General features: G+C 49.3%; 1 protein-coding gene across 1 annotated transcript in view; it reads right to left on the bottom strand.

Annotated features, from left to right (window-relative positions):
• The window catches only part of Tiam1 (TIAM Rac1 associated GEF 1), a 182,523-nt gene that overhangs the window by 109,797 nt on the left and 60,064 nt on the right, over positions 1-12,662 (bottom strand). The window contains exon 4 of the mRNA XM_032900461.1: positions 7,293-8,263. Within this exon, the coding sequence (XP_032756352.1) occupies positions 7,293-8,252 (960 nt within the window). The 5' untranslated portion in view covers positions 8,253-8,263. The remainder of the gene's footprint in view (positions 1-7,292; positions 8,264-12,662) is intronic.

Genomic DNA, 12,662 nt, shown 5'->3' with positions numbered 1-12,662 from the left:
TTTAAAATCATCCTTGTGCTCTCAAAACAGCACAGCAAGTAAGAAAATGTTGACGTAATGTACACTGAATTAGCGGTTATTGGGCACTTCTGATGACTGCCACTACTAAGTTGATAGAAATAGGAGACCCGCTCGCTTCCCTTTTCCTCTCCCAAGGCAGTGGCTCCGTGGATTTCTGAGTTTCCGACAGCCATTCCTCCTCTAAGGACTGCCGGTGGGAGTGACTCACAGCTTCTCTCGGTACAACCACTAGAACTGAATCTTGGTAGCTAAAAAGGGAATCCAGCACTCGGTAGCCAATGCCGGGAGCGCTGCCTCAGGTAACTCCTGATTGGAGAGTAGCTCCTACTCCACCTGGCATGACTCATCCCCAACCCTTCTGCCCCTCTCTGGATGTGCTGCCACCTCGGAAAGTCATCCTTCCTCCCTCCACTTCCTGTGCCACCTACCCGGTCCTCTTCCTCCCTTGCTGGTTCACAGCCACATCAGAAGGGGCTTCCTTCCACGTGACAGGGCCACACGCTGCTGCCAGATGAGCTTTGACAGTACAACCGGAAGGCTCTCCAGCGCCTGCCACTCAAGACCCTGAATAAACGTCCAGTGTCCACACTTGGGCCTTGGCTGCTGATACCCCTTTCCACGGCATGGTTCCAACAGCTCTCTTTTCCAGGAGTATCCTTTCCTCCTTTTCTGTGTATCCCTCCTGCGGTTGCCATGCCCACTACTCAGCACCGTCTCTGTTTCCCTTCGCAGCCCTCCTGCAGCCACACCGGGCCCCTTGCCTCTCCTCGGATGTGTGGGGCAGCCTCCCATCTTACAACTCAACAGCCAGCTCTCTCCTTGCCTTCAAGCCCCAAGTCTGACCTCCCTCGAGGTCACACCCCGAGCTCCCAATCTGAAGCTCCTGCTGTATACCCTGGTCCAGGAGCCTTGCTCCTGTGGCACGGCGCACTTACTATTGAGCTCTCTTGTCTGTGCCACGAACACCCCCGTCTCACCACAACTCTCTCCACGAGCTCTGGAGTTTTCCTCGTCAACGCATCCCGAGCGCCAAGAATAGCGCCTGGCATGGGGTAGGCTCTTCAAAAATAATTGCTGAATGAACTTACTGCTGCTCATTTCCCATCCCTATCTCGAGAAAAGGAAAACAGTTCCTCGCGGAACAACGTCGGAGTTTGATGTAAAGGTTTAGTCACTGCCAAGCTCCCTGGGGCTCTGCTGAAAGTTGAGTCTTCGCTGTAAAGCTTACATTTGCAACTTTGAGCAGCTCTGTGAGCCTTCTGGGGATAGCTCCACAATTCATTTGAGTTTTTTATTTAATATTTTTAAAGAACTTACATGAACGAGGGGGGAAACTGAGTTATCACAGGAACCCAGCGCTCTTGATGGTGGGGGTCCGACATCAACTGATGATGCTCGGTTGATGAATGAAAAGTGGGTCAGCTGATACTCAGTTCTTCAGTGGGTTCTGAATACTCTCCGTCAGACATGAAGCAGGCTGGCTTCATGACCACATCCAGCAGGGCCTCGCATCCCTGTTCTCGGGATGCTAATTGCGATTGCAGCCCTTCGCCCCCATTAGTCTATACAATCACACCTCACACATTACGGTTGACTCCACAACTGAGGGAGCACAGACTTTCTATTCTGATGCAAAAACAAAACAAAACACCATATGATTTCTCACAAGGTCCAACTTTCCCAACTTCTTTTGATAAACATGAGTAGCAATCCAGGAACAGCCCTGGGGTCCCTACGATACCTGTAGGGGTTTGTCCCTGCCACTCTTCCTCTCCCAGCTCCCTGTGCAGAGGCTGAATCCTACAGAGTATGGCCAAGCAGCATCCTGTAAAGGGATGAGAAACGGAGTGGAGACGCCGATGCCCTCCTGCAGATCAGAAGTCACAGAACCAGACGCACACACCAAACGAAATCTCTCATCCACACCACCGTCTTTAATTTCAGATGATGAAAAGGTAAATGTATAGATTTACATGAATATGAAACGGGCTAGTCTGAATTTCGGATGAATGAATGAGCATCTCTTACAGTTCTACTTCAATTGCTAAAGTAGTGACCATTCAAGACCTGGCTCACAGAAACAGAGGCCCCTTGGTGTCTAAAATATTTCTGAAGTGCACAAAGTGGTCTGAGGAGAGCCGCTGTCAGCCGGTCCCCCAACTGCCCACCTACCGCCTGCCTCCTCCAAAGAGATCTTGGCAAAGAAGTCAGACATCCTTGTCGGAAATGGAAGGGCTTGTTTTCAAAACAAGTATCTCAGGCAGAAGTTAGATGCCAAAAAAAAGTAAGACAGAGACGAGAAATACAAAGAAGACAGACAAACAGACAGATTACAAACAAACAGAAACACCATAAGGTAGAAGAAAAAAGGGGGAGTTTAAAATATAGATTCTCTATGAAAATATTTTGTCTCGTGAGGCATTAATTTAAGAAACCATTTAGTATTAAAGTAAATTTAGTATTTAGTAAATTTAGTGTTAAAGTATTCCTTGAAAAGAGACTTATTTTATTTTAAATGTCTGTGTGCCTGAGTGTGTATGCAGGAGCCCACTGAGGCCCGAAGCAGGTATCAGATTTCCTGAAACTGGAGTTGCAGTTGTAGGTCTGTTTGTGCTGGGAACTGAACCCAGGTCCTCTGCAAGGACAGCCAGTGCTCTTGACTGCAGGGCCAGCTCTCTAGCATTAAACAAAAGAACTCTTAGCCAGGCATCTCTAAATGGACTTAGGGGACCCAAAGACGATACACAGAAGTCTGATCTATATTAGAACAAAAGTACAAGAAAGGTTTTCAGCTGGTTCTCAAAGTGCCTAGGACGCTGGTAAAGACTCATTCGCCTACAGGGGCCAATTATCAGTTCAGGCAACACACTTATGTCTGAGTCATTTAAGGTAAGGCCAAACAAAACAAACTTTTTAAAATCAAAGTGATTTTTCAAGGAACTCAATCCTGCTGGGATCTAATACTAGGCTGCCTATCTGAGTAAGACCACAACCTTACTATTCGATGATCAAAGGAAATGCCAGGGACGGCTTCTAGAATTTTCCTAGTCATCTCACTGGGAATGGGTAGCACTAATTTCCTTCTTGAGCAAGAAGGATATTTTCCCTTCACCAGAATTGAGGACTTTAACCTTAGTCTACGGCTATGAGAGGTGCCTCTTCCGTTGTAGAAGTGCCTTGGAAGGAAATGCGGAAGACCCAAGGGTTGAGATCTTACACCTAATTTCTTTAGGTCATCCTTTCTGCTGGTTTGAATAAAAATGACTTGGTTACCAACTATCTGAAAGGAATAGGAGGCGTGGCCTTGTTGGAGGAAGTGTGTCACTGGTGGGGGGGGCTTTGAGATTTCAGAAGCTCAAGCCAAGTCCAGTGTCACTCTCTCTTCCAGCTGCATGCAGATCCAGATGTAGAACTCTCAACTTCTCCAGCACTATGTCCGCCCAGGTGCCACTATGCTTTCCACCACAATGATACCAGGCTGAACCTCTGAATCTGTAAGCCAGCCCCAGTGAAACAATTTATGTTATAAGAGTTGCCGTGGTCATGGTGTCTCTTCACAGCTGTGTAACCCCAAGACAATCACTCTTCCCTGAAAAGCTACAGAGTCAGATGGAGAGGGTCTGTGAGGCTCCTCCAGGAAGTTGGTATCTTGAAACTACGCTGGAGTGAATCCCTAAGCTCTAACAGAGTCCCCCACCTCTTCCTGTTCTCTCTGGGGGATTCTGAGATGTTGGCTTCTGGCCATCACCCCTCAGCCCAGATCTCCTTGCAGCCCTCTAGGTTCTGTGGCTCCTTGCAACAGGCTTAGTAGAGCCAAGTCACAATCTCCCATCTCCTATCTGGGTTCACTACAGGTTCCTCAAGGATGCGCAATGGCTCCAAGCCAACGCTTCCCCCATGGACTCCATAGACATTCTGTGCCTGGCCACAAGGCAGATCACCAATGCCATGTCTCCTCTCTCCTACTCATCCTTTGAAAGCCTCAGAGCTGCAGAAGAGTGGGACTCCAGAACATGAAGCCAAGCCTTGCCCTCCCTTCTAAATCCACTATTTAGTGGGTACCTGTGACCTTCAAGAGCCAGTGTTCTAGGGTTTACAGTCATTATGTCCTAGAATGGTGAACCTTCCTATAAGCTTTCTTTAAAAAGGAACCCACCCAAATTCATGAGGTTAAATAACCAGAAAGCAATAAGCGAAAACTTCAAACTCAGACCTGATGATACCCTTGATTCTGCGTGACCCCAGGCTGCTCTCTCCTTAGTCTGTTACCAAAAAAGACTAACCAAAGGGCTGAGATCAGATCAAAAATCCATGAAGCCATCAGTTAAATCCAGTGAGCATCCTATTGTGCACTGTGTTGAAATCAGTAAGTAAACCCTGTTCCAACAGTGGGAAGCTCTCAGCACGAACTACATGTGACATGTGTACACATAGAAAGCGCACTGTCCAAACACATGAACCAAATAATCATGTGCCAGATACCGAGGCCATCCTGTGTGCTACTTCCAAAGCTTCCATGTCAACACCACAGCCTGCCCATTTCGGAAACAAATCCAACCACTGAACACACACCAAAAACAGGGAGAGTGGCCAACACCTCTTTTTTTGATCATTTTCGAATCAAATGAAATTGTCCGCATTAGTTTGGATCCAGTGTATTTTCTCCAAGCTGAGAGGTCGTGCTCTTAGCCAAATGTTTGCCAGGAGCTTTTTCCAGTGGGAGTGAAGTGGCTGACAGGGCTGTTAGAGACTGGACAGCATCAGCAGGGCCGACAAGGAGCCTAAGATCTATGATTCAAGCCTGCTACAGAGGTCCCTTGGGTCAAAAACTTTGAAGAGAAAAAGAAGAATTCTTTTCAAGGAACCCTCCACACCCACTGTCTCTTAAAATACACTGTTTGGAACACAGTGGGCTCCAACTTAGACTAGGAAAATGTGGGTGGATGGATAGTGTTGTGCATAATTCTGGGGTTTGTTTCAAGTCATTAAAGATCCTTACTCAATGTATAATGTCAATACCAAAATAATACTTCCGTTCGCTTCTTAAGCTCCACAAGAGGTTTCCAAGCATGACAGCCCTTTTGGCTCACCTAATACAGCCCTGCTGGAGGATGGTGTCACCCTCCCTGGACAGGGAAGGAGCTAAGGAGGAAGTGACTTACCCAAGGTCATCCAGTGGACGAGCAGACAAGCCCGCATGCTAATGGCCCTCTTAGAATCCTTGTCTGCAGCGCTTTGCATCACATTAAGCGGTGGCTTTATGAGACACCACACTTAGATGATCTCACTTCTGTATATTAACTTGGGAAGTCGCAAGCCAAGGGATGAAGATTTCACACCGCAGTCTCTCTCCCAGGAGAGTTCTCTGGGGAGTTGGAGCTAAGAGGGGAGCACTGTCTCACTTTGCCCCTCCTCCACAGGTGGCTGGCATTTAAGGGCAGCAGCATGTGAGGCTAAGTCGAGGTCCAGCTATCTCTGGTGTCAGCTGGGCAGGCCTCTCCAACCTTACACAGGGCATGGGCTAACTCAGTCCAGGCAGAGGTGTTGACACAGGCAGCACACTCTTTGCCAAGCTCAAGGCAGGCCATACCAATCTGATGCAGGCAGTTTCATGGTCGCCCTTCAGTGCTTTTCATGGGACCCTTTAACAGGTCACCTGTCTCGACCTGCCTCACTGACCTCTTAGTAGTGAACCTCAGGGTTGTTAGGGGACCACAGGTGTTAACCTGCCACTTTATCTCACTCTTGTCATAATCTCAAATCAGAGAAAAGAGAGGTTAAAGATCTGGGCACAAACGTCCAACAGCCCGAGTCACCTACCCGCACAGCACAACGACCAGTGCTGCGTGCTTCACCGGTGACCAAATTCCCTGCACCTGGCTGCTCCCTAAGTCCTAGGCTTCGCAACTCGTGCAAGACTCCATTCTCTCCAATAGTCCTATCATTTATTACCCCTACTAGGTGTGTGCAGCCATGATGCAGAGGATCCAACACAGATGCTCGTGCAAGCCACTGAGCCACTCACGGAGTCGAGCCCCCAGTCCCAACACCTCCACTTAGACAGGTGGAAAAAATCAAGGCTTTAAAATAAGCACTAACTTGCCCAGAGTCAACCAGGTAGGAAGAAGTAAAGGGTCCAGGAGACTGGCTTCGGCGTCAGCAAACCCCCTCTTCAGGGTTCTTCAGGGTGAAACTCGTGTCACTGCAGGCCCTCCACCCCCCGCCCACCTTAAAGGTAACACTGCCTGTGCCCCTTCGATTCAAACTGGCCGGGGTGCAGCACTGCCCACACTGGGCAGGTCAAAGTGAAAGAGCCTCTTCAGGTCACCTCAGATGTCCACAGTGTCTTTCCGAGCAGAGGAGCCCACCCGCTCTCCGATCAGAAGCACAATCCACTACCCGCTTCCTAACCTGGTCAGAAACCCAAGCTCCCCAAAGTCTGTCGCCAGGAACTGTAGCATCAGCAAGGTCCAAAGCATGCAGCACCGTCTGACAATCACTCCTGGTATCCTTGCCGACAAGTTAGTGGGCCATCCTTCCCCAAGTAAGACACCTTTTGAGTCTCTTAACAAGTCTGCTCCTACCCACTCTCTCCTGCATTAAACTGCCGAGCAAGCCCCTAAGCCCCTTCATCCTTCCAGGGGGAGCCTCTCGGAAGTCAGGGTTTGCCCAAGGTCAAACAATTTGGCTGCAAACTAGAAACTGGGAACCCACCCATATTATTCCTCCTGCTACACCTCCCTCCAGAGACGGGGCTGGCTGCATTGCAAGGAACAGGAAATTGAAATGGCTCCTGGTAAGACAGCAAGCCTGCCAATGCCGGGGAGAAGCTGACAAGTGACCACAGACTGCCCTGAATCAAAAATGCCTCTTCCGAGGAGCTGCCCGCAGACTTCTTCCCACCTGCTGCAAGGTGGATACCAGCTCCGGGTGCCTGCAACCCACCGTGCCTGCTTGCCCGGAGAGGATGAAGCAAGAGACAAAGTCCCACCAGGGAGGGACTGCGTTGAGAGGCAGTTTCCCAGTATGAACTTAATAGCTCTATTGCCATTCCTAGCACGCCCTGCTACACACACACACACCCCTTAATCCCCACCCCTTACCCACAGAACCGTAAGAGGGGCGCAGCAGAAGCGATGCCGGCTGCAGCAGCTGCCAGGCAGACCCGGGTACAGCCCGATTTAAAAAGGACAAACTGGCAAGAGCAAATCACGCACTCTAGGAGTCGCGCGCCCCACTTCCGAAACTCACACGGAATCTGCGGTTTTTACCTGGGTGGTTTTCGCTCTTCTGCCTTGCATGCTCTTGCTAAGGCTAATTTGTGGGTTGGTGGCACCCTCGGAAAGACAGTGCGACTTCCTACAGGGAAGCGTGTTATAATTACTGTACGTCGGAGTCTCTGCAGCAGCCGGTGGCATCTTATGCTTTGCAAGATCGGGAATATCCGACACCAAATTCCGGCAGTAGCTCGAAAATCTGTTTCTCGGTCCTCCGTTAGCCTTCACCCCGGAGTTCTTCTGAGCATACAAGTCACCCAGGGAGTTGGCTCGCTGACAGGTGCTGAGCTGCCGGGGGCTCGCCCCTGTTTCCATCCCCCGAGCCTCCTCGCAATCCTTCTCTTCCGCGGAGCCCAAGATTTCTTCGTTGCTTGTTAAATGTTCTTGGCTCAGATCTGAGAGTGAGAACTCCAGGCTGTCCTCCCGCCAGATGTCTGCAGATTTAGAGCGTTTCTTCTTAAAGCTCGCTGTCTCCATGAACGTGGGCCCGTTGGATGTATAGGGACGCTGCCTCCTGCCTCCCTCAGCCAAGTACGCAGCGTCATCCCCGTAAAGCCGGCTCTCCTCCGAGTCTGGCATGCTCTGCACAGAGGCTGCCGTGAGGACGATGCTGCCGTCTACGCTGGGAGTGACAGAAGAATCCGTGTAAGACACGGGTCTCAAGCCCATATCCACTCGGTCCACCCAGATGGGGTCCCCGAAGTCGTCTAGGGCGCCTTCTTGGGAAAAGGGCTCCAAGCCATTTTCGGCCAGGGACTGGGGGATGCTGGGGGTGCTGCTGGACCGCGTGCTCACTTCGGAGTTCCTGTGGATCGCCTTCCCGGAGGAAGCATGCCGCGTCCTCCGGGTCTTGTGCGACAGTCGCAGGGAGCGTGATGTGTGCTTCCGCCCCAAGCTGGCATGCTTTTCTCCATAAAACTCGTGGTCTACATTTTGGCTTTCTGCGTTTCCCATGGTTTTATGGTCTGTAGAAAAAGAACGAGACAATTGAGTCTGTATTAAAATGGGTACAAAAACCTTTGGAGTAAGGGCTCAGGGTCAGGATGAGCAGACACTTTGGGTCTGGGGTTAGGTAAACAAATAACACTGATACGTGCTTTGGCCCCATACGTGGACGCAGACTGATGATACCTGGCAACAGGTGAGAAAATCATTTTCTATTGAGATAGACCCCAGAGGGGTGAATCACTCACATAAATTCAATAATGAGAGAGCTGTCTTTGCCCAAAGAGTAGAAGCCAGGAGACACCCAGGCGCTGCTCCTGTGCAGTGACCCCAGTGCTCACCTTGGCTCTCTTCTGAAGCCTCACGGTGACACATTGTAAAGTGGACTCTCACTGAAAACTAAAGTACGAAGGAGCATTTTCTCTCTCGTTCCCTGCCAGGGCTTCTGTTTTCTTGGTTTTACCTAAGTCATTTTATCTGTTCCATGGTTTGGGGGAGATGGCTTTTTTTTTTTGCCTTTTTTGTTTGTTTGTTTTGCATTCTATTCAGACTCCCCAAGTCAATCACAACTAGAAAACTTCGAGATGCCTATCTAATCAATTTTTCCTAACATTCAAAATCATAAGGAAAATAGACTGCTACCGTTCATTTCCCAGCCACTCTGATACCTCTGATGTGTGGGAGGGCAGAGAGGAGGGGCAAAGGAAGGACAAAATGCAAACCTCGCTCGGCAGCTGACTAATGGGTTTAAATCCGGGAGCGAATCCAACCTGTGAACATGAGTCTGGTACACAGTGGCCCCAAGACAGAAACACACACTGCAAAACCAGAGAGTGGGATCCAGCCTAGAGGGACAGTCCAGGTTCACTCAGTCCTCCCAGACCACATTCCCAGTCTCCATCCCTGACCCGATGGCACAATTCTGTCACCTGTAACTGCAAGAAAGGGGGTGGGAGTGGGGGATCTTCACAGCTTCACAACTGTGACTCTATGTGGCCTTTACCCTGGCTCCTGAAGTCTGGCCGTTTCTCTCCCAAGTGTGTACACTCAAGACAACACACATGAAAACAGATTAGGTCAAAGAAGAAGAATAGGGTCTTCCTGGGAAGCCCTGCGCTAGCTCTGTCACCTGCATGCAGATCCGGGCATTCAAGAGACAGCCGCTGAGGGCCTACAAGCATCCTAGAAGCCAGAGGTGAGCAGTAAATGACAGGGTCATAGTCTCTACGCTTAGGAAACCGACCTTCTGCCATGGAAAGGACACAGTCACAGAAACAGTTAAAAGGTGCCTGAGGAAACAGGAAATGAGGTTGAAGACCACAGCGAAAAGAGATGGAAATGTACTAATGTAAGGCACCTTCCTTTTGGTCCAGAAATCACTAGAGTCCCACTGCTGACTCGAACATGGCTTCAGCTCTGACAAGATATCTTACTGTACTATGATGTTCGCACACGGGGAAAACCTCCAGGTTGTGTGCTGGTGAATCATCCGGATACCAGGGGTTAAGCTATCCCTGTACTAGCATATCCCGGCTATGCACACCCCATGATTCTCAAAGGGCTCTCCCAGGAGAGATGACCCCCTTTTCACTAGCAGGGAGTACGTCCCAAAGCAGTAAGCTCACGCCTCTCTGGCTGATGTCTCTTAAGCTGCATGAGGAAAATGAAAAGGGTGAAGGTCCATGGAAGACCATGATACACCTTAACTCCTTGCTACGTGTTTTCAAGCAGAAGTAAACACAGATTTTACTAATACTAAAGACCATGGCCAATTTCCTAGAATTCGTGTGTTCGTTTCATTTACATTTGAGGAGTTAGGAATCCAGCAGAGAACCTTGCACATGCCAAACACGTGTTCTCTGTGGAGCTACACGCCACCTCACCTGGGTCTTTCTTTTCAGGGAGGAGGAGGGGTTGAGTTTGAACCCGGGGGCCTCGTGCCTGCTAAGCAAATGACACTGAACCACCAATCCCACGGTCCTGGGTTTCCGAAATGCTAAGTTGGGTACAATGTCTTCTGCGCTGTTTTGTCAGTGAACAGAAGACTGAAAACAGTTGCATCTCAGTCTGAGACTCGCGCGTGTTGGAATTGAAAGACGGAAAGGATCACAATGCACAGACTGGCTGGAAGGAGAAACGAGGCTCTTGTCACTCTGTCCCACCCGCATCACGCATCCATCAAAAGGCCGCAAGCATAAACGTGAGCTCTCTGGGTAGGCTTCCCTCAGCCAAGAGAAAACTAATCAACTTAAAAGCCCCCGAGAGAGGGCGCCTAAAGGAAATGGCCTAACAGGCAAGAATTATACCAGTCCATGCATCACGCTGACAGCTCTGCCGGATTAATAGCACGGTTAGCAGCGCGATTCTCTTCATGCACCAAGGTAGGGAGGAAGCCACTTTTATCTGTGGTGTAGGAACCAAAAGACAAGTCTCCTAAATCCTAGCAGGACAGAGTCTCAGGGGACGACCTTGGCACAGTCAGCACCAAGTGGAAAACAACCAAAGTGAAGAAAAGCGAGGTCCTAGGGGCTCCAGAAGCACTCCTCAATTTAAAAGCTTTCCCCTGAAGGCCCCTGTAGTGCAGGCCGGGAGTGGGGTGAGCTCTGTAAATAACATAAGGCTGAAAAAATGAAAACTGCTCCCTGCAGAGGAGACAAACTGCCCCTAGAGCCGCTGACCCACAGCCCTGCCCCCACGCAGGTAAGATGCCAGCCACCCCTACACCTGACTGTTCCATCCCACCTGCGGCTTGTGCTTTATTTTTATTACAAACACACGAAACCTGGATTTTTTTTTTTGGTGAGAATGGCTTCCATTATTTCAGGGCAGAAGGTGACCTTTAAAACAATTCTCTACGAAAGATCATAAGCTCTGCACTTGGGTCAGAGTTAGTAAATAGGCGTCTGTGTATCGAGTTCAATAAAAACCAGAGGTGATCAGAACCTCTGATGAACAGTCACCATGCAGTCCCGAGTAAGGGTGAAAGTCCTCAGGCAGGAAGGACAGACATAAGCATGGGAAGACAGATAAAAATGTAGAAATCTAGATTAAATACAAACAGCCCCACCAAAGATGGAGGTTTAGTATCCCCGACCACATCAATATGCGTGTAGAAGGCTGCACACTTTTCTTCCCACAACAAACACAGATGCCTTAAAGACAGTGGGTAAAGTCAGCCCCAGGCTGTGTGGGAGATGTATATGAAATATAAGGGAATTACGCATTTATATTTGGGTCCCGTCCCCAAAATATCTCCGATATCTTAGCATCTGAAATCTGAGACACTTCCCAGTCCCAGGCTGTCCTGGCTGGTTTTGTGTGTCAACTTGGCACAAGCTGGAGTTATCACATAAAAAGGAGTCTCGATTGTGGAAATGCCTTCATGAGATCCAGCTGTAAGGCATTTTCTCAGCTAGTGATGAAGTGGGGAGGACCCAGGCCATTGTGTGTGGTGCCATCCCTGGGCTGGTGGTCCTGGGTTCTATAAGAGAGCAAGCTGAGCCAGCCAGGGGGAGGAAGCCAGTGAGTAACATCCCTCCATGGCCTCTGCATCAGCTCCTGCTTCCTGACCTGCTGGAGTTCCAGTCCTGACTTCCTTTGGTGATGAACAGCAATGTGAAAGTGTAAGCTGGAGAAACCCTTTCTTCCCCAGTTTGCTTCTTGGCCATATGTTTGTGCAGGAATAGAAGCCCTGACTGAGACACAGGCGTTTTGGTTAAGAGCCTGAGACCTGTAGTCGCTCTCCAGCTGGGACATCTGATCAGCACTGATTTCTTTCTCATTTTCAGGGGGACGCTCACTCAGATCGAGACAGCTATTACAACCGGGAGGTGACTGGGGAGAGTCTAGCTTTTAATATTGAAATCCCAGTGGATGGAGCAGGAGAGATGGCTCAGTGGTTAGAGCACTGACCACTCTTCCAGAGGTCCTGAGTTCAATTCCCAGCAACCACATGGTGGCTCACAACCATCTGTAATGGGATCTGATGCCCTCTTCTGGTGTGTCTGAAGACAGCTACAGTGTGCTTTTATATATTCAATAAATAGATCTTTAAAAAGAAAAAAAGAAAGAGAAAAGAAATCCCAGTGGTATTTGGGCTTCCTTGGCCTATCTGAGAGCCCTACTTGTGCTCTCCCTTCTGCCTGGAATCCCCCCTTCCTGGCATCTGTCTTGCTAATTCCCTCAGATCACTGACACCGGAAGGCACCATGGTGCCAGCAAGAAGGCCTTCTCCAGCCTTTGGATTTGAAATACCAACCTCTCCTGCAGAACTCAACTCCACCCTGATGTCTTCCTTAATGTTTATCATAATAGCTCGAGTAACATAGATAGTTCATTTGCTTTTGATCTTAATTCTACGCTTTCCCACAAAAACTGAATTATCAGGAAAGCTGGACACTATACTTATATTGTTTCCTC

This window comes from Rattus rattus, chromosome 4, assembly GCF_011064425.1.
Source record: "Rattus rattus isolate New Zealand chromosome 4, Rrattus_CSIRO_v1, whole genome shotgun sequence".
NCBI classification, from domain to species: domain Eukaryota; kingdom Metazoa; phylum Chordata; class Mammalia; order Rodentia; family Muridae; genus Rattus; species Rattus rattus.
This window is presented reverse-complemented; position numbering and strand designations above follow the sequence as displayed.